At 36.6% G+C, this 26,962-nt stretch overlaps 1 protein-coding gene across 7 annotated transcripts; it reads left to right on the top strand.

Moving 5' to 3' along the window:
* The first annotated feature begins 7,413 nt into the window (after positions 1-7,413).
* On the top strand, positions 7,414-26,153 carry TRA2A (transformer 2 alpha homolog). 7 transcript variants are annotated; one of them, XM_019958550.2, is made up of 9 exons: positions 7,415-7,634; positions 8,163-8,252; positions 17,390-17,523; positions 20,602-20,767; positions 21,653-21,841; positions 23,545-23,660; positions 24,633-24,758; positions 25,076-25,143; positions 25,315-26,153. In XM_019958550.2, exons 4-9 carry the CDS (start codon positions 20,735-20,737, stop codon positions 25,323-25,325), a joined length of 543 nt encoding a protein of 180 aa, XP_019814109.1. In that variant the 5' UTR covers positions 7,415-7,634; positions 8,163-8,252; positions 17,390-17,523; positions 20,602-20,734; the 3' UTR covers positions 25,326-26,153. The 7 variants fall into 7 exon arrangements, with proteins under 7 accessions (XP_070643701.1, XP_019814109.1, XP_019814106.1 ...); XM_019958547.2 differs by having other exon boundaries at positions 16,801-17,523; XM_070787600.1 differs by lacking the exon at positions 8,163-8,252 and having other exon boundaries at positions 7,414-7,634; positions 16,801-17,523.
* Positions 26,154-26,962: the final 809 nt, after the last annotated feature.

The raw sequence follows: 26,962 nt of genomic DNA, 5'->3' as shown, positions 1-26,962 counted from the left end.
ACTCTTTATGGACAAATCGAGGACAATTTGAGCAACAAAATGATAGCAATGGATTAGAACACATAGAATGAAATAAATATTCATGAGTCCATGCTGATAAAAATGAATAACTGAGAACAGAGAAATAATGGGAGAAAAATAATGGGAGAAGATAGAAAGGTTTTCCTTAGAATTGAATTCTAATTAATAAATGTAGAAGAAAGGATGGAAATATAAAACCAATGTTTGACAAATGGTAGGGTAATTCTTGTTGCTGGCAAGAAAATATTGAGAAGGAGGATATTTACAGAGTCTCAAAAAAAATCTCCCCACAAGATACTTTTTCATTACTAAGAGAAAGAAAGTAACTTTACAGTGAGGAAATCCAGCAACTACTACTTGATAAACAGTAATTGAGGTTAACATCACCAGTAACAAGACATACTGACATTATGAACCTTTTAGATATGATACACTGAGATGAATGCAACATCACTTCTGTGATACTCTTGCCAAAATGCATAACACTGATTTAATCAGAAGAAAGTGTCAGACAAACCCAGTTTGAGGTATGTTTATAGAACAGCTGACCAGTATTCTTCAAAACTTTCAATGACTTTAGGTGAAAGGCAAGGACTGAGAAGCTATCCAGATTAAAGGGAGATGACAATTAAATGCAATGTATAATCCTAGATTAGATCCTTGCCCAGAAAAGGGTGACCAGTAGGACAATTAATGAAATTTGAATAAAGTCTGCAGATTAGTTAATAGTATGTAAACTTCCTGGTTTTGATGATTATACCCACAAAGGTCTGTATAGGAAAGCTATAGTTTTTCCAGTAGTCATGTACAGATGTGAGAGTTGAACCATAAAGAAGGCTGGGCACCAAAGAATTGATGCTTTTGAATTGTGGTGCCAGAGAAGACTCTTGAGAGTCCTTTGGACTGCAAGGAAATTCAAACTACTCAATCCTAAAGGAAATCAACCCTGAATACTTAGTTATTGGAAGGACTGTTGCTGACGCTGAAGCTCCAATACTTCGGCCACCTGATGCAAAGAGCCAACTCACTGGAAAAGACCCTGATGCTGGGAAAGATTGAAGGCAAAAGGAGAACGGGGTGGCAGAGAATGAGATGGTTAGATAGTATCACCAACTCAATGAAGTTGAGCACATTCCAGAAGCCAGTGGAGGACAAAGGAGTCTGGTACGCTACAGCCCATGAGGTCGCAAAGAGTCAGACTAGACTTAGCAAATGGACAACGACAATATGCAACACAAAACACTTAGGAAGCTGAGTGAAGAGAATTCTTTGTACTATTTTTACAACTTTAAAAAACAATAAGCTTGAAATTATTTCAAAATGAAAAGAGAAAAATAGAACTTTGTTCAAATAATTATTATCCTTCAAAATACTGTCTCTGAAATGTTATTTATTATAAAGTTGTAAAAACAGTTTTTGACTTTTTCTTTTGAAAGTGCTTTCTGTATCAGTATAATGTGACACAAGAAAAGCAGTTTCTTGCAATACTTTTTAAAAAAAACTATTATGGAAAATTTCAAACAAAAAAGTGGAGGGAATAACCCGTTTGTTTCCATCATGACCTCTTACATATCCATTACCCAGTTTTAACAATAAGTATCCTCATTATATTCACAATATATATTTATTTGGGTCCTTTCTGGAATAATTTAAAGCAAGTCAAAGACATCATTTTATGGTAAAGATTTTTTTCTTTGAACATATCCACCTTAACATAATTACATCTACTAATATTAATTCCTGAAAATGATCAAATTCCAGGCTTAATTCAAATTTTGGTGTCTTGAATCAGTTGGTTTCAATCAAAATCATGAGGCACATATTTGATTATGTCTCTTAAGACTTACTTTTTGATAGCCCACCTTCCCCTTACACCCTTCTTTTTAAATTTATTTAATTTGTTGGAGAAATTAGGTTATTTGTCCTATGAAACCTGATTACATCTTCTTGGTGTTTGGTCGGTTTTTTAAAACATATTTTTCTATCACCTACATTTCATATAAATTGCTGGTTAAGTCTAAGCCTTAATCAGATTTGAGTTGAATTTGGAGGAATCATGAATACTTAAAGAAGGTGCTTTGTAGTTCTTACTTGATCACATCAAGAAGTATCTCACTTTTAATGGTACTAAGATCGACTGAGGGACTTCCCTGGTGGTCCAGTGTCTGAGACACCACATTTCCAGTGGAAGGGGCCCAGGTTTGATTCCTGGTCAGAGAACTAGATCCCACATGCTGCAACAAGACCCAGTGAAGGGAGGTTCAAATGGTATCTGGCCGATTCCATCTATCTTTTTTAAAAGTAGATGTTATAAACAAACAACTCAATCAAAAAATGGCCTCAAAGTCCGCCTTGCATGGTTGGGGACCACAGTTTGATCCTGGTCAGGGAACTATGATCCCATATGCTGTGGAGCTAGTAAGCCCCTGTGCCACAACTACTGAGCCCACGTGCCACAACTGAGACCCAACACAGCCAAGTAGATGGATAAATATTTTTTTAAGTCTACAAATAATAAATGCTGGGGAGGATGTGGAGAAAAAGCAACCCTCCTACACTGTTGGTGGAAATGTAAATTGGTGGAGAGTTTGGAGGTTTCTTTAAAAATTAAAAATAGAACTACCATATGATCCAGCAATCTCACTCCTGGGAAAATCATATCCAGAGAAAATCATAATTTGAAAAGATTCATGCAGCCCAATGTTCATTGCAGCACTACTTTCAATACCCAAGACATGAAAGCAACCTGTTCATTGACAGATGAATGGATAAAGATGTGGTATATATATACACATATATATACACACACACACACCTTGGAGAAGAAAATGGGATGGCAAAGAGTTGGACACAACTTAGTGACTAAACAACAACATACATATATATGTATGTATATGTGTGTATATATATATATACACACACAGTGAACACAACTCTGTAAACCAATTATCCTTCAATTAAAAAATAAATTTAAAATTAAAAACAAAGAATGGAATAGTGCTATTTGCAATAATATGGATGGACTCAGAGGTTATCATACTAAATGAAGTAAGCTAGATGGAGAAAGATAAATATATAATATCACTTATATGTGGAATCTAAAAAATGAGATTAATACAAATAAACTTGTTTATAAAACAGAAATAGACTCACAGTCATACAGTTTGGAAATTCATAGCTCCAGACGGAAAAGGTGGAGGATAAATTGGGAGTTTGGGATTAAAATACACACACTACTGTATATAAAATAGATAACCAACAAGGACCTACTGTATAGCACAGGAAACTATACTCAATAGCTTATAAAAACCTATAATGGAAGATAGTGTAAAAAATGAATTTTATATATAGATAACCGAATCACTTTGCTGTACACCTGAAACTAACACAATGTCATAAATCAACTATATTTCAATAAATATTTTTTTACAAAGCCAATGTTGTAAGATTTCCCTGGTGGGCCAGTGGTGAAGAACCCACCTGCCAATGCAAGGGACATGCCATCGGATCAATCTCTGGTCCAGGGTGATTCCACAGTACACTGAGCAATTATGGTCCTGCCCCACAACTACGGAAGCCCACAAGCCCTAGAGGCCGTGCTTGAGTAGCCCCACTCTTGGCAACTAGAGAAAGCCAACGGAGCAACGAATATCCAGCACAGCCAAAAATATAAATAAAATTTTAAAGCAGATAGTATATATGTTCAGCTCTATCAACAGCAGACACAGTCAAGTCTTGAAATCTAGACCAGGGGTAGCAATCTTAATAATGTTTTTCAATTACTTTTCCTAACATAGATCTGTGGTTGAAGGTTCACATCAACCTTTCATCACAAAGTATTATGGGAAAAAAAGTTTTATGAGGAAACTAATTTTAAAAATGCAAAATGAAAATAAGGCTCAAAGTCATCTCATAAAGTATCACCACAATTTGAAACCAAGTATTCAAAAGCAGAGACATTACTTTGCCAACAAAGGTCCGTCTAGTCAAGGCTATGGTTTTTCCAGTGGTCATGTATGGATGTGAGAGTTGGACTGTGAAGAAAGCTGAGCGCTGAAGAATTGATGCTTTTGAACTGTGGTGTTGGAGAAGACTCTTGAGAGTCCCTTGGACTGCAAGGAGATCCAAACAGTCCATTCTGAAGGAGATCAGCCCTGGGATTTCTTTGGAAGGAATGATGCTAAAGCCGAAACTCCAGTACTTTGGCCACCTCATGTGAAGAGTTGACTCATTGGAAAAGACTCTGATGCTGGGAGGGATGGCAGGAGGAGAAGGGGACGACAGAGGATGAGATGGCTGGATGGCATCACCAACTCGATGGACGTGAGTTTGAGTGAACTCCGGGAGTTGGTGATGGACAGGGAGGCCTGGTGTGCTGCGATTCATGGTGTCGCAAAGAGTCGGACACGACTGAGCGACTGAACTGAAATGAGACAGATTTGGCGGAGAAGGCAATGGCACCCCACTCCAGTACTCTTGCCTGGAAAATCCCATGGACGGAGGAACCTGGTAGGCTGCAGTCCATGGGGTCGCTAAGAGTCGGACACGACTGAGCATCTTCACTTTCACTTTTTACTTTCATGCATTGGAGAAGGAAATGGCAACCCACTCCAGTGTTCTTGCCTGGAGAAACCCAGAGATGGGGGAGCCTCGTGGGCTGCCATCTATGGGGTTGCACAGAGTTGGACACGACTGAAGCGACTTAGCAGCAGCAGCAGCAGGAGCAGCAAACAGATTTGGGAGTTTTGACTATGAAGATTTATAGAAACATCTGAGTTAAAATAGATTAGTTAGGGAACTTCCCTGGTGGTCCAGTGGTTAGGAATCTGCCTTCCAGTGCAGGGGACATGGTTTGAATAGTTCGAGAATTAAGATCCCACATGTCTCATGGCTACTGAACCAGCGCCCCTCAACCTGAGAGTCCCCATGCCACAACTAAGACCCACACAGCCAAAAATAAATATATAATTAAATAATTTAATTTAATAAGGGAAATAAGCATTATTAAATAATAATAAGGAAAATAAGGGGATAATTATTAAATAATAATAAGTATTATTAAAAAGTTGACACAGTTGTCTCAGGGAGGAGTGAACTCATTATAAATCCCATCTGTGAATCAGTTCAGTTAAGTCCCTCAGTCGTGTCCGAGTCTGCGACCCCAGGAATCGCAGCACGCCAGGCCTCCCTGTCCATCACCAACTCCTGGAGTTCACTCAAACTCACCTCCATCGAGTCTGTGATGCCATCCAGCCATCTCATCCTCTGTCGTCCCCTTCTCCTCCTGCCCTCAATCCCTCCCAGCATCAGAGTCTTTTCCGATGAGTCAACTCTTCACATGAGGTGGCCAAAGTACTGGAGTTTCAGTTTTAGCATCATTCCTTCCAAAGAACACCCAGGACTGATTTCCTTTAGAATGGACTGATTGGATCTCCTTTCAGTCCAAGGGACTCTCAAGAGTCTTCTCCAACACCACAGTTCTAAAGCATCAATTCGTCGGCACTCAGCTTTCTTCACAGTCCAACTCTCACATCCATACATGACTACTGGAAAAACCATAGCCTTGACTGCTGCTGCTGCTGCTAAGTCTCTTCAGTCGTGTCCGACTCTGTGCGACCTCATACACGGCAGCCCACCAGGCTCCCCTGTCCCTGGGATTCTCCAGGCAAGAACACTGGAGTAGGTTGCCATTTCCTTCTCCAATGCATCAAAGTGAAAAGTGAAAGTGAAGATGCTCAGTCGTGTCCGAGTCTCAGCGACCCCATGGACTGCAGCCTACCAGGTTCCTCCGTCCATGGGATTTTCCAGGCAAAGAGTACTGGAGTGGGGTGCCATTGCCTTCTCTATAACCTTGACTAGACGGACCTTTGTTGGCAAAGTAATGTCTCTGCTTTTCAATATGCTATCTAGGTTGGTCATAACTTTCCAAGGAGTAAGTGTCTTTTAATTTAATGGCTGCAATCACCATCTGCAGTGATTTTGGAGCCCCCAAAAATAAAGTCTGACACTGTTTCCACTGTTTCCCCATCTATTTCCCATGAAGTGACGGGATCAGATGCCATGATCTTAGTTTTCTGAATGTTGAGCTTTAAGCCAACTTTTTCACTCTCCTCTTTCACTTTCATCAAGAGGCTTTTGAGTTCCTCTTCACTTTCTGCCATAAGGGTGGTGTTATCTGCATATCTGAGGTTATTGATATTTCTCCCAGCAATCTTGATTCCAGCTTGTGCTTCTTCCAGCCCAGCGTTTTGCATGATGTACTCTGCATAGAAGTTAAATAAGCAGGGTGACAACATACAGCCTTGACATACTCCTTTTCCTCTTTGGAACCAGTCTGTTGTTCCATGTCCAGTTCTAACTGTTGCTTCCTGTCCTGCACACAGGTTTCTCAAGAGGCAGGTCAGGTGGTCTGGTAGTCCCATCTCTTTCAGAATTTTCCACAGTTTATTGTGATACACACAGTCAAAGGCTTTGGCATAGTCAATAAAGAAGAAATAGATGTTTTTCTGGAACTCTCTTGCTTTTTCAGTGATCCAGTGGATTTTGGCAATTTGATCTCTGGTTCCTCTGCCTTTTCTAAACCAGCTTGAACATCTGGAAGTTCACGTTTGACGTATTGTTGAAGCCTGGCTTGGAGAATTTTGAGCATTCCTTTACTAGCGTGTGAGATGAGTGCAATTGTGTGGTAGTTTGAGCGTTCTTTGGCATTGCCTTTCTTTGGGATTGGAATGAAAACTGACAAATTACTTCACTAGCATGACAGCAAATGCTGAAGAAAAGTTGAGTGCTGACTGCTATTGCTAAGTCACTTCAGTCGGGTCCGACTCTGTGCGACCCCATAGACGGCAGCCTACCAGGCTCCTCCGTCCCTGGGATTCTCTAGGCAAGAACACTGGAATGGGGTGCCATGTCCTTCTCCAATGCATGAAAGTGAAAAGTGAAAGTGAAGTCGCGCAGTCATGCCCGACTCTAGCGACTCCATGGACTGCAGCCCACCAGGCTTCTCCATCCATTGGATTTTCCAGGCAAGAGTACTTAAGTGGGTTGCCATTGCCTTCTCCGAAGTGCTGACTAAAACCATTCAAAATAAAAAACCTACTAATTATGAAGACGATTCCAGTTTTTTCTGTTCCATCTAAATCCACTTGGAAAACATATAAAGGGACTAAAGTCAATAAAAACTTATGTGGTGACTGAAAATCTTTAAAAGGACTGACGCTTAAGAAGGAGTCTGAAATTCGAACGTCAGGTGGGCAGTCGGTTCCGAGGCGCAGAGCGTCAGAGTTTCTGCGGCGGGCGTTGCTAGGCCCAGGCAACCACAAAGCCTCCTTGGGGGCGGGGCCTCTTGACGTCACAGAGACGCTCCGCCCCTTACGTCGTACACTAGGGAGGCCAGAAGATTTCTGGCGGTGCCGGCGCCATTTTGCTGGAGCCTGCGACCGAGTGGGAGTGGAGTGGAGCGGCCGTTGTTGCCGACTCTTTTCTCCTCCCCACGGTCCAGTCAGCGGGTTGATTAGGCCATCGGCCCTCAAGCCGAGACTTGTCTCTTATTTAGTTCTGGGGAGCGCCTGGCCGACATGAGTGATGTAGAGGAGAACAACTTCGAGGGCAGAGTGAGTACAAAGCCGCGGGAGCCGTCTTTGGCGGCGGCCCCGATGCTCGGGGTTTCACGGGGACAAGCGCGTCGGGCGGGGTTGCGGGGAGTCCTGCGGGGGCCCGCTGGGAGCAGCCTCTGGAGCCATCGAGGTCGCTTCTTCACATCCCAAGATGGCTTCTGGGTTACACTCTTGCCCCAAATACCACGGATCACCCCCCTTCCCCCTTTTTTTGGAGACTGACTGATAGCCGGACTCCTGGGTCCGGTTCCCACCCCCCCCGCGGGGCACCTTGCCTTCTCCCCACCCCGAGGCTTCCTTATCGCTGTTCCAAGGTGTGGGTCCCCGTCGCGGTGGGGCGGGAGGAGACGGCAGGGAGTTCCCCTCCGGCCGGATAGTGGTAGGTGCTTCCTGCGGTGGCGTTTCTGGCGACCCCGAGCATCGTAGAGGGTCTCGGGGTCGAAAGTGCGCGGGGCTGCTGTCCGGGCGGGGAGAAGCTGGCGCGGGACTAGCTGGGGCCTGTGTCTCCTTGGCTCTCTATTGCAGTGAGCGGCCGCGTCTCTGTCGGAACCGGCGGCGTTGCGTCTATAAAGGCGAAAGCCTTGAGGTTGAAGGTGGGACGAGCCTAATGAAGTGGTTAGTCAACGACCGCACCGACCCTTAAGCGTTCTTAAGACGAGAGCTGTGAGGGGAAAACTACGCAAGGAGCCCTTCTCCTTTAATGTCCCTTCTGCTTTCTTTTCACTTCAAAATGAATGTGGAAATGCTATAACGCCTTATTTTTCTAATTCCTTAATGTTGGGCTTTTTTTTTTTTTCTTTCTTCTCTATATCTCAACTTCCAATGCTTTTCCTCCTATGACCTTTAAACACCACTCCTTTACAGGTTTTTACGGTAAAAAACAAAAAGGACTCTTCTGTCTTAATCTTACATAACTGAACAAATTTCATTGCTCAGTATTTTTACAATAGTTTGTGCTATTCTCTTAATTCAAAAAGGTTACCTGAAAATTCCAGCCCCTCTCTCTCCCATTTCTCTTCTCGACCCATCCTCCAGCAAAGAGGCTCGAAGTTTTTCATTATTTTGGGTGTGATGAATATAAACATCACAAAGATACCTTATCCTCAGCTTAAAGATACTAGGAAGTTTAGCAGTGATTGGGTTATATTTCGGAAGTTACTCTCGTAGTGAAAATTGATGGAACTGAGTTAGTGTAAAACCGTGTGAAGAAAACAATCCCCAGACAGCATTTTCTGGCTCCTGTGTTGGCATTCTGGTCACTAGGGGAAACGCATCAAAAACACTAGGTGCAGAATAAGTTTTGTCTTTTTTTAGACGCTCATAAGCATCTGGAAACAGATAAACCAGAAGGTCGAATTAGACTTTTGTTCTTTTTGAGGTTAAGACAAAAAAGCTATCTTGAATGCCTTTAAGATTGGTTTTCTCTATTAAAATCTGAAGTCTGTAGATATCAATGAAATTACCTGCTCATTTTGTAGGATGAGGTATTGATGGTCCCAACAAAACTTTTTAAAAAATCATGTAATACTTGGTAATAAGTAGTCGTAAGCTGCTGCTTGTTTTGAAAATGTTAGCTAATAATGGGAAGAAATTTTACTGTCAGTTAAGTACAATTTTGGGGAGTTAATGTTTGTTTTGGTTTGTGGGAAATTGAAGAGAACTACTTTGGGAACCTTATTTTCCTTTGAGGTCTTACCTTTTTTTGGGGGGGGAGGGGTCATCAAATTGAGAAATTTGGCAAATTCTAGGTAATTGTTACCTTACCCAGCTAAGAAAGTAATATATGTAAGATTCCTACCCAATTTTAAGCTAAAACGCATGTAGGCATTAACTATATATTTTAATAGGAAAAGGCATTTTTACCTTTTCCTCTTTTACAGTGTTCGTGGTCATAGGAAATATTTTCACATCTGATACCCAAGTGAATGAACTCAGTATGTTCACCAGTTACCTTTTGTTTTTTGGGTTTTTTTGGTAGGTTGAAGTAATTGTCTTTGTTCATAATTGGAAGAAGAATTAGAAGAGTGGGAGACAGTTTTCTGATGATATACTTTTTTTTGTTGTTCTCTTAAAGCAGTTTCATATTCAGCAGTGCTTTTAGTTTTTAAACTATAGTGCCCTTGGTTTTATAAAATAAAATTGTTGTGTTATCTTTGTACATAAATGTCATAACGTTTTAGAGAGTCTCAGAAAAGGATTTTTAAATGGTGTTTCTGAAATGTTTTAAGTAGTTGTTATACTTCAAACATTTTTATTAAAACAAAACATCAATAGGTCAGTGTTCAGATTTCATTTCATTTATGTAAGGAATAAACAACATATGTTAACCATATCTTATTGAAAAGATATTTAACTCTATGGAAACCTTGAAACATATTAAAGAAACAGGATTGAAACTAATAGTTCCTACTTTTGTAGCATTTTACAATCTCCCCCCTCACCATCTTTGATATATTTTCTAATTTACAATGGCTGGAGAACTCTTTAACATTTTAGAAATTAAAAACTGATGCCCAAAAAGACAATACAGCCAGGAATCTTGAGATTTGCAAGTCCCGATCCATTGCTTATTGCCTGCAAAAAATATGCTATGTATATATTTTGATTATTTTTCTTAAAAGAGCACACTCCATGTCAGTGTCTCAGAGCTGTTAATGGAGTTTGCTAAAAACAATTACAAGAACTTAATTTTCCATTATAGATAATTACCTCTTGAGTTTCCTAAAACATAAAAGAGCTTTATAAAGGAAAATATAATTTGCTGAATTTTTGTTAAAAGTCACCCTAGCAGTTAATCAGTCATATTCCCTTCGAAAGTATTAAGCATCTCTTACCTTTTTTGTAAAGACCAGATGTTCTCAAAGGAGAGAATTTGGAGTCTGATTTGTGATAACTGATAGTTCAAATCTGGGTAAAAGTCAGAATATAGTCAAGTACTGTGTGATAGAATTAATAAGAAATTCAGAAAATGAAGTTGAATGATTTTGTGAGCCCAGAGGAAAGGAAAAGTTTTATTTAGTATGTAAAACTTAACGTTGCATATTATGATAAGGGAAATACGAATATTGATTGTAAGAATGAGACAATGGGGAGGTTGCTAGACTACATAGGCTTGACTGTGTAGTCAGATAGTGGAGGAGTGTGATTTCTAGATTTAGGAATTTGGACTTAATCCAATATGTGGTAAGGAGCCATCGATAGATTCTTATGAGAGTAGCATAATGAAAGGAATTTATTTCTTTAGAACAGAAAATAGCAGAGGAAGAGCAGCAGGGTACACTTAAAATATTTAAGGAAGGAGCTTATGAAAAGTCTTATCTAAACTGGAGAGCAGTGGGATGTAAAGAATGAGCAAGAGAATTTCAGGGGATCCAGAAGAATAGCGATACTTACTAAAATAAGTCCATTTAAGCAGTTTTCTTGGCATGTGCATCAAGTTAACAGAATTTTAAGTGGAACTATCTTTATTTGGAGTTAGGAGTGAGATTGGCACTTGAGCTGACTTTCTTTGCATGTCATCTTCATAAAAATAATGAATAGTTTGCTGTGTACAACTTCAACTAAAATTAGGATTTCAATCTCAAAAAATTTTAGTATCCTTGATAGAAATTAAGGGGAATGGAAATTAATATTTTCTTGTTATTTTACTTATTCCCCTCTTTAAATTTAAAATTTTAAAAATTAAAAAAAAATTTTTAAATGAAACTTAGAAAAACATTGAGTCCAATTTTTTTTTTAAAACAATGGCCCTGAGTTTTTAATCTAGGTTAAGGATCCTTTATCATTTAGGAGTCTATCTTGTAATTCCATGATTGTGTATACTTAGTAGAATTGCTGAAGAGGAAGGGTACTACTTATTCTGGCATCCTGTTTTGAGAGCTTGTTCTGGCTTTTTGAGTAGCTGGGATATTTTAAGAGACCCTAGTATTCCCATTCTTAATATATGACATGATTAACTGGATAATAAAAGTGAAGAGCAAAATGCAAATTCATCTATCAAGTTGGAATTTAAATTTGTGTGTTAAGATATTTTGTTAAAGAATATCAAAAATAGGGGAAGGTTTTTTGTTTTTTCTTAATTGAAACCTGTTTTGTAATAATAAGGGTGATGACTATGCCATTAAAAACCCAGCTTGGCCACTAGTTTTTTTTTTTTTTTAAAACCCCTCTTGTCTTTTTTTTTTTAATGAATACAAATAAAATTGAAATCCTATTTTATAGATAAGGATGTTAGCAGTTTAGGTTTAAATAAAAAAAAAAGTTAGTCCAGCTTCTTCAGCAGTTTAGTTTTACATATCTCATCATATCAACCTGTTGCAGAAGAGTAAGGCTTCCATTCTTTTAGTAGGAGTATTATTGAACTTAGGGAATAGTCTGTGTCTCTTGAGTTTAATTTTTTTTCTGAAATAATATGTGTCCAATTTTAATACTTTTTTGTTCTCCCCATCTATTTATTTAAGCAGAGAATTTGTAAAACTTCAGAAAATGTTCAAATTTTTATATTTGAGATTCTTTCCCTGAAGGGTGCTCATTTGCTCAATCTAAGCTAGAAGGTGGGATTTTTAAAGGGAACAGTACAACCAGTTGTACCCAGGATGCCTAACTGTACTTCTACAGATTTGCCATAGTTACTACTTATAATTTGTAGCATTCCTAAAATGAGTATAAAGAGTCTTGGGATCTGAAAGACTATCAAGGGTAACATTTAGAGATAAGAGTCATTTTTTTTAAATACAGATAAACTTTGTTTATGGACTTAATTTTGTAAATGAAGTTACGTCCTTATGGTATAGTGTGTAGTATACAAGTGTAAAAATGGCCTTGAGTAATCAGCATAAGTTTTTTAGAGCTTGTAAATACTGTGAAAATCTGTTGATAACATCAGTGGGTGCTCAGTCATCATGTAACTAACCCTGAGACCCCCTCTCCTAAGCTGAGTGAGTTAATAGTTACTATTCACACATCGTAAACAGTTTAGTAGGATAGACGTCAAGATGAGAAAATGGTAATGATTGGATGGGAAATCAGTAAACACTGTAAAAAGAAAAAAATTGAGAAGGAAATAATGAAAGAAAATGTGGTTTCCCCTCCTTCCTTTAAGTTACTGCCATAATGTAGTTCTGTATAATCTTTACTGTCTCATGATTTTCACCAAAGTATAAGAGACTAGGCCTGAACAGTCTGAGGCAGAAGAAAAGTAAAGTTTTTTCCCTGAAACTAAGGCCCTGTAGTCTTACTTACTCAAGATTTGTAAATACTCCGTAACACTAAAAGATGAAAACATAAGTAGGAAATTTTGTAATGGGTTCTTAGTGGTTTGTTTTAATATAGCTAAACTACTTTAGTCCTTTTACATTTATTTTCTATACCTTTGAAGTTGCCACTTACACACTGGTTTTTTGGACAACTGATCATAGCGTGTAAGCTGACTGGTTTATGAACCACATTTAAAGTTTGTACAGAAGGAAATTTCATGGTGGTCCAGTGGTTAGGAATCCATGTTTCACAGGGATCAAGGGTTTAATCCCTGGTCAGGGAACTAAGATCCCACAAGCCACATGGCATGGCCTAAATAAATAAAATTTGTATGAAAGATTTGTAAGTTTTACAGGTAATTTCACAGTGTAACATGAGTTTAAATTTAACTGCCAATTCTTTAATAAATTGTCTTAACACGTTGCCAGAATTATTCCAAACTTTAGAGACTGTAAAGACATACAAGTTAGAAGATCTGTGAGCCTTCATAGATAAAAAAATCACTTTAATCTCACTTAAAATGCAGCATACTGGACTTTAAAAGAAGGTAAATTATTTTAAAATAGCTAATATTTTGAGCAGTTGGTATTTGCTTTTTAAGAAATTGCTCTAATACTAGTTATGGATTAAAAAGAGTGAAAATATTTCTTTTGTAAGCTTAAGGATCTGTAAAAGAAACAGCTTAATACTCAAAAGGAAGGAAGCAGAACTGCTATAAAAACTGAAAGACTGAAATACATGAATTGAATAAACACAGACTGTTGTCTACAAGTCCTGAAGAATGAAGTTCTTAGTACAATAAATATAAGTTATTTGGGTAATTTAAATCCCTCCCACCCCCAAGTATAGTTCACCTAAACGCACTAGTATGTTTCTGTGGAAATCTCTCAATTTTACAAAGTAGTAGGGAAATATGTTTTGAGAATCTGTTTTAAAAACTTAGGCTATATTCATATAGACTTGAACTTCTATAAACTTGGCACTGTTACTTGGCATTTGCCTTGTCATAATATTAGAATGGGTTATAGCGTAACATTTTTATTGGTTTATTTTAATGGGCTTTAAGTATTAAGCATACATATGGTTGGAATTTGTTTTCCATCTATAATATACTAGGTATATTAAAAGACACTGCAGTTATTTGCTGTAGGATTTTTTCATGTTCTGCAACTACATGTGCATATTTAATAACCTTTTTCCTGATTAAAAAGTAGTACATGGTTATAATATTTTTACACATAGATAATTCTTAGATTGAGTACATGGTCATGGTATATTTATACATAGACAATTTTTAGACTGCTTGTATGGGATACACTATAGTATTTCTTAGAAATCGTAGTTAGCTCCTTTTTATTTTTGGCTGTGTACTTCAGCTACCACTAGAGGCATCTTGTTAATAAAGAATAGTTTAAAAAAAAAAACAACATGATTTAAACAGGTTGTGCTGTGAGAACTTTCTGCCCAGCTCCTGGTTTATAGTAGGTAAAGTAGACTAGAAGGCTACTTAAGATATATTTCTATTAAAATTTGTGATATGATTTGGTTGAGTCATTAATCTGCCCATTTCAAGTAGGCACTGTGTTGGTTGGTGGGTCCAGATGCAGGTTACTTAGGAATTTGCAGAACTTCTTGACAGATTTAAGAGCAGGTTAAGTAGTCTCTAGTCAAACGGGACAGATAACACCCTTCTCAATGTCTATTTTTCTCTTTGCAATTTCGATTCTTTTTCCAAATTCTGAATAGTTGTATGAATTTCTTTGGGAAAAGTGGATATTACCATTTCATAATGAAGATAGTCAAAGATGGAAAAGAATAATCTAGCATTTGTCCACAAAGGGCTTATTATAGTCTAATTTCTAATGCGCAGTGAAGAGTAAAAGTTTTTTATGCTCTGTAGTTTTATTTTTTAGTTTAAGTTTATTGACAGTTGTTGATTTACCTTTTTAGCTAGATGTTTCTAAATTGTTTTTGGAAGTTACTGACATCTTTATAAGTTAAAATGACTGACATCTTTATAAGTTAAAGGGTGAGTTATGAGCACTCTTTGTTAACCTTGAATGATTCCATGAAAAAAATATATGCATTTTGAGGTTTCCCTGAAATAAAAATTGAAGGGTAGGTAACAGAGGAGGTTAGGTATTTGTGACACCTTGGATAATAAAAAGCAAAAGATATTCTGTCATGTCATAGCTTTTACGAACAAAGTAAAAGGAAAATTATACATTTTCCAGTGGGTTGCTATGCCAGAAATGAGATTTAAAATTTAAATTGTTACTGGGTTACCTTGTTAATGTTAACACCTAAAAAGTGGTTACCTTCAGCACTATTGAATAATTTTCTACAATTGTTTTTATGATAGAAGTCTTTAATATATAAACTTATTTCTGTCTTAAAAATTAAAGGTTGTAAGAGTATCACAGCACACAGAACACAAAGCTTTTTGCATATATAACAAGGGCTGTAGTGATGTTTGTAGATTTATACCAAGGGATCTGTTTATATAAGGGAAAGCCAAAAGAGGGGGGGGGGGGCGGTATTAGGTATTTTTACCTAATAAAATATAGGTAATGAACTGGCCTATGAGACTTCAATTACAAATGAGTGGCCATACTTTTGTTTTTAGTCCTGAATATGCTGCTTTTACAGTTTCAGTGAATGAAAAAACCTAAATTGCTATGCCTGCTCCAGGCATCTGTCCAGAAATTTAGAAAGTATTTGAGATGTGGTGAAAGACTTTCTGTAGGTAAATAAATGGAGAAGGTGGATGTTGAACAGAAGGGTGGCTATGTATTTCAGTTTGTTTTCATCTGAAAAAAAAAATGGGCCTGGTAGCATCAGTAGTACCATTTTTGAAAAATAAGCCTGAAGGAAAACTTCAAGGAAGTTGGGTGATAATCTTAATGACATAAATGAAAATTGGTGGAAAATGGGTTTGTTTTTACTAATAATCAAGGGTCAAGTGGACAGAGAAACCAAACTGTCCATCCTACTTTGGTCATAAGTTCTTCATGTCTATCAAAATTTTAAAAACAGGCTTCTAATAAGTTTTAAATGATTTGGAAAGTTTTGATTTATATCCAATTTTTTTAGAAGCCAGTCAGATTTCTGATAAATGATATAGTCACTGAAGGGAATATAAGTATGCATAACTATGTAAAATACGCAAAAACTATGAAAAAGGTAGGATAAACAATAAAGACCATGATACTAATTTACAACCACTAGGAACTTAAAAGCCAAAGGGGAAATTTTTAATTTCGTATTCCCCCCCTCCCTTTTTTTTTAGTATGCTTGTTTTATTTCAGATTGTATCTTTCTGGTTAAAGTCAGAGTAAGCAAAGATAGTGGTCAAACAATCAGGAAATGTTAGTAATTTTACTAATTGTGTTTTACTTCTCTGAACCTCAGCATGTGTCCTATAATAGGTGAGTTTAGATAGGTGTGTTCAGATATTCCAGCCTGTGATGCTTTGCTTTAACTATATCTTAGTATCGTAGCCCGGCTTAGGGAAAGCTTATTTTGAGATCATTGGGAATCTTCAGGTTATAAATTAGTGAATACTTAAGACATAGGTATGGGGGGGTTACAGTTAATGTTAGAGTTATGCTTGAATTAAGTATTTATATTAAAACTGCTCACATTTTAGGAACTAGGATGAAACTTGAAAGGGGAGGAGGGTGAACAGTATGGTAAAAAACATTTAGAGAAATTCAGTAAATTCTCTTTAATTGTTAGAAACTAGAGTTTTGGACAATTTTAAAGATTATAAAATTGTTTTTTTAATAAACTAGTTATTTGCACTTTACCTGCTGGCTTTTCCATTTGGTAGATAACATTCTGAACTCCAGCAGAGTTTTATAATCCCCACGTGCTTAAATATACTAAATGTTCTTTTTCCATTAAGGTTAATGTTCGTGAAGAAATTGAAGAGTTTTTTCCAAGAATGTGGAAGATAAATCAAGATAAAAGAAGGCTAATGAAAAGTATTAAAGATCAGAAAATTAAAATTGAATGGGGGAAAAAATTGAACAGAAGATTGGTCAGATAGAAGCACTTGAATATTTTTTTTAAGGCTATTTTGAATTGTTTTGGGGAAGAATACACGAAGTATGAAAAATGAAAAACTCAATGAAGAATGAAGAGAAGTAGAAAGCAAGAGTGAAGTAGAATTAAAAGAATCTGGAAGAATGAATGGGTCCTAGGTTAAGTAAATGTATGGTTTATGTTCCAGTGTCTGTATGATCAAGTTGTAGATGAATTTGCATGATTACTTAGTTAATAGAGAATTGGTGATCTGGTTCAAGTAGGGAATTATTGAGGACAGTTAGCAGTATTAACAATGGGTTATTAATGAGCTGAAATTTTTTCTGGAGGGTGTTGCCTAACCATTTGTTTTTCAGGAGCAATCAATATAAATAATTACGGTACTTTAAATGTTAGGTGTTAGGCATCTATGTGACCAGTGCCATTTGTAATACTGTCTTCTTTGTTAGGAGTCTCGCTCTCAGTCAAAATCTCCAACGGGAACTCCTGCTCGTGTAAAATCGGAGAGCAGGTCAGGATCTCGTAGTCCATCAAGGGTTTCCAAACACTCTGAATCCCATTCTCGATCAAGATCAAAATCCAGGTGAGTGTTTAAAATAATATGTGAGTATGTTTAAAATGCTTTTCTTGGATTTTTCTGGGCAAAGTGGTTTGTACCAAATCCCTCATTTTTGTTGTAATTTTTTCCTAGAAATTTCGCTCAAAATCATGACTTTTTTTTTAAAACAATGGAGTTTAGAAATCAGTGGTATGTTACAGATATAAAGATTTAGATAAGGTAGAATAATTTGTTAGCTCTATTAATCTAGAGCTGTTACTCGTTATTAATACAAATTAAATATGTGTTGATTTAAATGTGCTGGGTTATTGTTTTATATTATTTCAGCAGTATTTGCACAACAAAAAGATAATTTTCTCCATTGAAGACTTGGCTTACAATTTAATGCAGAAAAGGTTGATATATGTACGTGGTACTGGTTATCAGAAGGATTTGAGAAGCTTTTTCAAGTTTCACATTACAGCTACATTCTTTAACTGAAGATTTTGACTCATTAGGTCCAGGGTGGAACTCTGATCCTCTGATCAGATAAATTGTTGGAAAGTGGTGCTGGAGTGATTCAGAGTTCTAGCCACTCCCCCTGATTACAGCAAAGACTAGTGAGCCCTTGCAGGGTTCACTGTTTCAGAGATCTTAGGTGTACTGTTGTGGAGCGGTGGGATGAACAGTTAAAAGCAATCTGGACAGTTATTTTTATTTTGATAAGTCATTGTAATTTCTTGAGTAAAACACATAATTTATGTCTCTGAATAGAGTATCCTTGCAAGGGGACATGAAACAAGAATCAAAGGCTGTACTTTTCTTGTAGTCTACAGTTGGTTCTTTTTCTCTGTTGTATCCAGGATCCAGCCTAGTGCTTGATTTGCTAACCACTCTGTATATTTAACTGAATCCACATGTGCAGAATTGTGCTCCATAGAATTCAGGTGTGGAAACAGAAGTGAGCATATTTTAATTTTAGGACTTTCTGGTTGCTACTCTCAGCCTAGAATATTCTTCCCTCATGATATTCTCAAGTCATCACTTGATTCAGTTTTATGCTCCTGTATCACTGGAGAACATTAAATACCAGTGCACACACACTATTCCCTTACTCCTAATTTTTTTTCATGATATTTATCACTATCTGACTTAGAGAAAGGATAAGCACTCACGTCACTTTTCATTACTTTAGTCCTCCTTCAGTACCTGTTGGTGGGGGGGCAGGATTGATGCTCCTGTGCATACCAAATTCTCAGATGCTCGTGGGTGCATGCTAAATCATTTCAGTCGTCTCTGACTCTTGGCAACCCTATGGACTGTAGCCCACCAGGCTCCTCTGTCAGTGGGATTCTCCAGGCAAGAATACTGGAGTGGGTTGCCATTTCCTCCTCCAGGGGATCTTCCTGACCCAGGGGTTGAACCTTTGTCTCTTGAGTCTCCTGCGTTAACAGGTGTGTTCTTCACCACTAGCACCACCTGGGAAACCCCTCTCAGATGCTCAAGTCCCTCATGTAAAATGGCATAGTACAGTCAGCCCTCCATACCTCCGTACAGGACCAACACATTTAAATGTAACAGTTGGTATTTTATGTAACAACTAGCTTTATTAATATTTTTTATTTTTTAAATTGAAACTATAAATTAATGCTAAGGAAAATAGAAAACCCTGTTCAGTGTTCCTATATGGACACAAGTTTTTTCTAGTTCTACCCCACCTCCCCATGATTAATTTCTTTTGGATAGTAGGCCATTCATGTTGTTGTTTTCATTCCAACTCGGAATTGTTTGCCCAGGAACCTTTGCTCTTGGTATTCCTAGAACACTTTTCCCCTGCCTGCCTGGTAAAATCTCCCAGCTTTATTGTTTAAATTTTCTGGCCCTCAGCATTTATAACATTTACTGAATGCCTCGTAGAAGTTATTTTGTATGACTGTCATCACTGCTAGTCTGGGTGTTTAAGGATGGATGAGATGAATAGTAATAAGAAATTCCATTTTCTTTGCAATGGGAAGAATGTGAGTAATTGGAAATAATCAAACAGTATATGAACTAGGGAATCAGCAGTAGAAAAATAGGTGAGATGCTGTAGAAGGTTTGAAAAAAATGAAGACCATTAAACATGAGGACTGTTAGGTGAGGTGGGCAGTTTAGGTTGTGATGAGTTAATTTAGCTGGTGCTAGATTGCAGCAGGCTAAGGAAAGACTGGAGAGGAAATGATACGTAACCGTGAAGGGAATATAGGACAATACTGAAAAGGTAATAAGACTCAAACAGTTTTATTGTGATGGTAGTTGGTTGGTGGTTTGTGAGGTCTTTTTTTTTTTCTTCCCCATTTTAAGAGTATGGTATTAAATGCATTCATATTGTTGTACACATCACAGCCATCCATCTCCATAATTCTTATCTTGTAAAACTGAAACTGCGAGTTAAACAAGTACTCTCATTCTCCTCCCCTTCCAGCCACTGACAAACCACCATCTTTCTTTCTGTCTCTATGATTTTGACTGTTTTTAAGTATCTCATCCAAGTGAAATCACAATATTTGTCTTCTTATAACTGGTTTATTTCACTTGGCATAATGTCCTCAAGGTTTATCCATGTTGTAGAGTATTAAAGAATTTTCTTTCTAGTGCTAGTTGATATCCTTCTTTTTAAAGAAGGTGGAGCCTTAACATGATTGTAAGGTAAGGTGAAAAGAGTTAACTGGAAACAAGGAGATATAGTCTACAAGAGGAAAAATACTTTTTCCTCTAAAAGGATAAACAAGCTGAAAACAAGCAGGGATAAACGTATAGGTCCTTGGAATTGTCAAAAGTTCAGAAAGCTAAAGTAAAACTAATGAATCACTAACAAAATTTGTAAAAATTTACTGTGCACATACCAAAAAGACAGTTTACAAATAGGGAGCACTCAAACCAAACATGGAATGAGGCTCAGTGGTGTGTTGTTATTAATACAAAGCAGCTTATAATGGTGAGCAGGCGATGTCTTTAAGTATTTGATGATTAAATTATTGACTCATCTGTTTTTGTCCAGAGAGCCTTCAATTGGTGTTCTTATTTTTAACAGCGTTAGCCATTTTGTTCCAATATTTTTACCTAAATTTATTTCTCTCAAAGGTCGAGGTCAAGGAGGCATTCTCATAGACGTTACACTCGATCCAGATCCCATTCTCACTCTCATAGGAGACGATCTCGAAGTAGGTCATATACACCAGAATACCGGCGTCGAAGGAGCCGAAGTCATTCTCCAATGTCTAACCGGAGAAGACATACAGGCAGCAGGGTATATGGTTTTTAAGTTAATGAAAACCTTTTATGTATTTCCTGTGTCTTTAGTCATAGTATAAAATCTTGCTTTTGTAAGAGCTAGAGCACTGTTTAAAAGTGGTACTCTAGAAACATCCTTGGCTATATGAATATTGTTTATATGCATTCAATTGTATTTTCTTTTCTTGACTTTTGAGTCATTAAAAGAAATTTGGGGGAAAACATGTTGCAAGAATGGAAATAAAAAGCTAACTTGAAAATATTGAGATTAAAAGTTTTACCATGGGAAGAGGGTAGCAAGGAAATACTAAGCAAACACTTATATTGAGCAATATGCAAAGTTCCTCAGTGCGTTAATAAATGCAGTTAACCTTTCCATGAGACAGGTTATCTTATTATTGATAAAGAAATTGAGTCTTGGATATGAGGTTTGATTCTATTTAACAGTGATGGAATCTGCTATTATTTAATGGTGTTTTGAAATCAGCACATTAATTTTTCAAATCTGGAAGGAATATCCTTGCTAAAGAGTGAAAATAGAAGAGGGGAGTCTAATCAGCAATTGCAGATGAAGTCAGGTTGAGTACAGATCTATAAGGGATATAAAACATTTGAATAAACTAGAAATAGACATTAAACTAAAGATAAATTCTTAGTATTCTGAAAATTGCTGGACTAGTGAATTAGTGACATTTTTATTCAGTCTATAACCTGAAGTATATTCTAAAGAAGGCTTGAGTGTACTGTAAACTGTAAAATATAGCTCATCTGGCTTTTTCCTTTTAAATTCATGTTTCCAGGTGACTTTGTGTATTGGATGAAGTGCCCTAAGCAGAAGTATTTCTGTATGTTTGTTGTTGTTTTTTTAATTTGGAACTTAAATAACATCTTTATTCAACAGGCAAATCCTGATCCCAATACTTGTCTAGGAGTGTTTGGCCTCAGTTTGTACACAACAGAGAGAGATCTTCGCGAAGTATTTTCTCGATATGGACCATTGAGTGGTGTCAATGTGGTTTATGACCAGCGAACTGGACGGTCACGGGGATTTGCTTTTGTTTATTTCGAGAGAATAGATGACTCAAAGGAGGTAATTTTTTGTAATTATTTTTGTCACTTTGAAAAATTTCTGATGTGCATTATTTAGTATTGAGTTACTTTTGAAAGTTGATTAATAAATTTCCAGTTCCATAAACATTATGTGCTCTTTAATTCTCTGACATAGTTTAAACTCTTCTGTTAGTGTTAAAATTGGAATGTTCAGTTTCACTTTCCAGCTAAAATGCGTATAGGCATATCCTGATTAAAATCTGGCCTTGTGAAGTAGTGTATGAGTTAAATGGAAAAGGTGAAGTGTATGTAAGTGTTCTCTTTTGAAAAAGCCTTATTCATGGCTCTAAGCAAATGATTACATTGACTTTTAAAAAATTGTGTTTAGGTTTAATCTGTTTAATTTTTTGTGTGTCTGATTATCTCCCTGTCTATACAAGAGCTTTGTTTTTCTATTCTCTTAATATTCATCTATCATTCTGTTCTATAAATGAAAAATAATACATGGAAAGAGTTGGTACCTTTTCATTTTTGTTTAGTGCCCTTAATATGCCTAACAGAATGATCCCAGTCAATGTCAGAGATTTGAAATAGTGTTGTTCTAATGTACTAGGTAATGGATTGTAGAGGAAGCAGTAGGCTTGCCTTCAAAAGTTCATGGTGATTGAATTGAAAATTCCATTTTAAGGAATTTTTGAAGCTCATTTGTTAAAGAACGGAAGGTACTGGCTTGTCTTTTTTGTACCATTTTATATGTGACAGTAGTTGGGTGTAGGTCATTATTGCTCTTTGTATCAATAGTGTTTGGTTACAGTATAAACAGTCAAAAGCATATCTTTCAACAGTAATAGATGCTATTGACATCTGGTGGTAAAGCAGGGATGATATTAAACATTCTGCACTGCACAGGATAGCCACCGACAACACAGAATTAACCACTGCCAAATGTCAGTGGTAGTGTTGTTGGAAAACCTGGATAAGTCTAACAAAATAATGCTCTCAGTTGAAGGCATTTATATGATAGACATACTAATAGACACTAGTGGGTTTTTATTGTTGCGTATTTGTGTTTTGTTTTTTCCTGTTCTCAATTAAAGGATAAAGGTGTAAATTTAGAAATACCAGGATATCTGACCTGAAGTAAAAGTGCAGACAATATCACAATTAAAATTTGTGTAAATATGAAGCTTGTTTGCCCTGCCTTTTGACGCCCCTGCTTTGTTTATTTCTGAATGAGGTAAAATGGAATGACAGCCTCACTTAGTTCCAAAATGCTTCTTAAAATGTGTTAAAGTGGTTGATTTATTAATGCTTTTATTAGTATTAGTACCAAAGGGCAGAATGGTAGAGAATATGAGCACAGGTATAATCTTGGTGCAGATTAGAAAGTTCCTTTGTATCTGAAGCTCACTAGGTGGCAGTATGGTATTTTAGGAATGGCTTGACAAGTTTAGACCTGTTCACTGAATTGCACTTTCTGCTTTGAGTTGCTCAGACTGAAGCTAGATTCTGAAGCCTCAGAATTCTGCAGGTTCTGTGGTTGCTTCTTTATAACTTTTAACACAAGCCTGCGTAAGTGTTCTTGTGTACATTGAAAATTCATTATTGACAGGCATATAGCAGGAATTAATATGTCAGGTCCTTGCTGTTTTTACTTGAAAGAAATGTTTACCAAATTTTCAGTTTTGAAAGTTTCCCCTTGGTAAATTATGCATGACTTTCTGTGCCTGTTCTCTTTTATAGGCTATGGAAAGGGCAAATGGAATGGAACTGGATGGTAGAAGAATTCGGGTGGATTATTCTATCACTAAGAGAGCACACACACCAACACCAGGCATATACATGGGCAGACCAACTCAGTAAGATTTCCAGTTTCCTAAGCTGAGTTTAAGAGTCAGAAAGCCACCAGAAATGTGTGCACATCTTTGGTTAATCAAAAGATAAAACTTTTTCCCCCTGTAATTAGAATTGAAAGTTATTTAATGTGTGTGTGTATGTGTGTGTGTGTATTATTTGAATCACTTTCATTTTTTATATGTATATTTGATCAAGGAGACAAATTAAAACTAGTTGAAGTGCATTCCTACCTCTTTTCTTGTACAATAGAATTATTAAATGCTAGAAAAATACAGTATGCTTTTAAATACTTCTCGTTCTGTTTATGTGACCTTGGAAGCCTATGTGTGTAGGAAAAAGTTTTTTAATATATTAAAACCAGAGAGTGAAAGAAGGAATATAAGCTTTCGTTTAATGTGAAGCCTCTTGGGGAAAAAAGATTTGACAAGGAGAGCCCACTGAAAACTAAAGTGAAAATAATGTCCATATGATTATGAGTTAGGAAAACAACAAGGAAAAGACGGCTTAGAATTTAAATTCACTGATAGACGTTTGAACACCAGACCTTAACATTTAGTGCTGGACTTCAGTATAAAGTAGTTAGTTTTCTTTGGTGTTCAGGCTTGGATACTTTTAAATTCTTGAGGTTTATTAACTGCTTTTGAATTGGTCATAGAACATACATCTTAGTACTTAGGTACTTTTTCTCAGCACAGTGCTTTTTTTCACCTTATTGAAAAGGTCTTACTGATTTGGATAGTGCATTCTAAGGCCTTATAATTTGTAGTTAGTGAAATTATTCCTGGCTATTTATTGTTATAAATATGAAGCAGAATATCATAGGAGTCAACAAAGTAAGACATTGAAGTAACTGGCATGAAAGGGTTATTGTTTCTCTCTTAGCTTCTTCCATTTTATTTAAGTATCTATTTGTATTAAATGATAATAGAAAATAATCATTCCTGTTGATGTGGAATTTGCACCTTTTTCTACAGCAGTGGTGGCGGCGGCGGCGGCGGCGGTGGTGGAGGTGGAGGAGGTGGCAGACGTCGAGATTCTTACTATGATCGAGGATATGATCGTGGGTACGACAGATATGAAGACTATGATTACCGGTACAGGTAATGTTGTAACTTACGATTTCTGTTCTGAATTAGATGATAATAGTAGTATTGGCACTTTTAATTTGTTTAATGTGTATTGATAAAAATGAGTGAAATATGGGACTTCCCTGGCAGTCCAGTGGTTGATACTCTGTAGTTGAAATGAAGAGGCATGTGTATTTGTATTGGCCAGTACTCACCTTGTATAGTTGGTGCATTGAAAAATTAATAGCTTATCTTAGATCTGCTACTATTTTGAATGATGAAATTTTTGTTTTTATCTGCTTCAGTGTAGTGATTATGTGCTTTACTAAGTAATCTTTTATTTCCTACAGAAGAAGATCACCTTCTCCTTATTACAGTCGATACAGATCACGATCAAGATCTCGATCCTACAGCCCAAGTATGTATACTTTTGCTTTTGTCACATTAAAAACCTAATTTGTAATTAATGGCTTATTTTAGAAAATTAGGGTGTATGGTGACTGTTAATAGTTGGGAAAATATTAGGCAAGTGAAACTGTAATTGTCATTTGACTTAATTTTTTTTTTTTTTTTTTTTACTCTTTTGCAGGACGCTATTAATAAGCAGAGTGGTCGCAGTTGAGGACATCTTTTTCTCTTTTTTTAATTCTGGATTTCCCCAAGCTTCTAATCCTTCCTACTCCTCAAAAAGAACCCTTAAAAAATCTTTGGTTTGTTTAGCATCTACACTTTGTCAATTGTATTGCTATTTTCCACCCCTTTTATTATATTCTTAAAGATGTAATTGTCATTTTTGAGTAGTTAAACATCTTGAGTAAAAAAGGAACCCCCGTGTTATGCTTTGTAAATGATTTTTTTGTTTGTTTTTTGCTTTTATGGAAAATTCACTCCTAGCTTATCAAAATGAGGAAAGAAATGATCTTTTTAAAGCTTCTTTTGTGTTAGATATTGTATTAGACATTGTATTAGAGGTCTGCATTTACTACAAACTCCTTTTTCTTTTGGGGAAGTTAGTAGTAGTTCAGTCAGGTCAAGTTTGTCTGGGGTGGCATGGAACAGTCAAATAGTTGAGTGTAGAAAGTTTGAAGCTATAGAAGAAAACACTTACTTGGTCATTTCTTTTGAAGAACAGAATCTTTGAACCCTAAAAATTACATCTTTTTTTAGAAATGAAAAGCTTGTGGACTCCTATAAAACATGTATTTAAAATACATTTGTTGAAACTTAAAAACGTAAAGTGTGATTTTTGTGTTGAATTTATTAATCAGTGAAGGACAGCCCTTATTATTTATTACTTAGAGCAATTGTATAATTGCTATTAGAAATTTTGGTATTGGGACAATGGTTTAGGCAGGCTGTTTGTATAGAGTTCTTAGAAGTAGTGGGGGGGTAGTCTTTCTTTCAAATAAAAGTTAATTTCTTTGAAAATGGGACTCTCTCTTTATTGTGGTAGAGTGGGAAAATATAACTGGATTAATTTGGATTTCCTTTTTCCTAGTACTTTTGCATGCACCTAAATGTATAATCTGTGTCTCTTCTTCAGTCTTGAAAAACCCTTTTCTTTCCTCCCTTTTTTTGTCAACTACCAATATTGATAGTATTCAGTGTTGAAGAAAAGATAAATAGTATGGTTTATTTCTTCAAGAAGCCCACATTCTAATGGGAAAACACTTAAATGACTGTAATGAAAGGGGAGGCTGTACGAATGAAGAGGTGGATGATTTTTCAGGTGATCTTTAATAAAAAGTATAGGAACGTGAGCCTCCTTTGTTTTCTCCCTCAAATCATTGGGAATAAAATTAGATTATTATGATCTGTATGCTAGCTCAGTGAGATCTATGGAATACAAGTACTGTGGATATCTTTATTAAAAAGCTAACTTGCCACTAAGGGCTGTCTTAGAGAATAAAGCTCTCTCTTGTTGGTCCCTACAGGACTTTTGTTCTTTAAGTCGGGTTATTTAAAGACTGGAAATCATTGCCCTAATGAGAACATTAATTTGTTGACTGTAGGAATACTTTAAAAATTTATGTATCATCAAAAAGTAAAATGTTAGCCAAAATGTGGAAGAGAATTAATAGCCACATAAAGAGATACTGAACACGATTGAAGACACAGTATGTAGAGAATACAATACCCTGGCAGTCCAGTGGTTAGGACTCCACTGACTGCTGAGGGCCAAAGTTCAGTCTCTGGTGAAGGAACTAAGATTTCCACAAACCACACAGTGTGGCCAA

Source organism: Bos indicus, chromosome 4 (assembly GCF_029378745.1).
Source record: "Bos indicus isolate NIAB-ARS_2022 breed Sahiwal x Tharparkar chromosome 4, NIAB-ARS_B.indTharparkar_mat_pri_1.0, whole genome shotgun sequence".
Classification (NCBI taxonomy): Eukaryota; Metazoa; Chordata; class Mammalia; order Artiodactyla; family Bovidae; genus Bos; species Bos indicus.
Note: the sequence above shows the minus strand (reverse complement) of the source record. Positions and strands in the feature narration are given on the sequence as shown.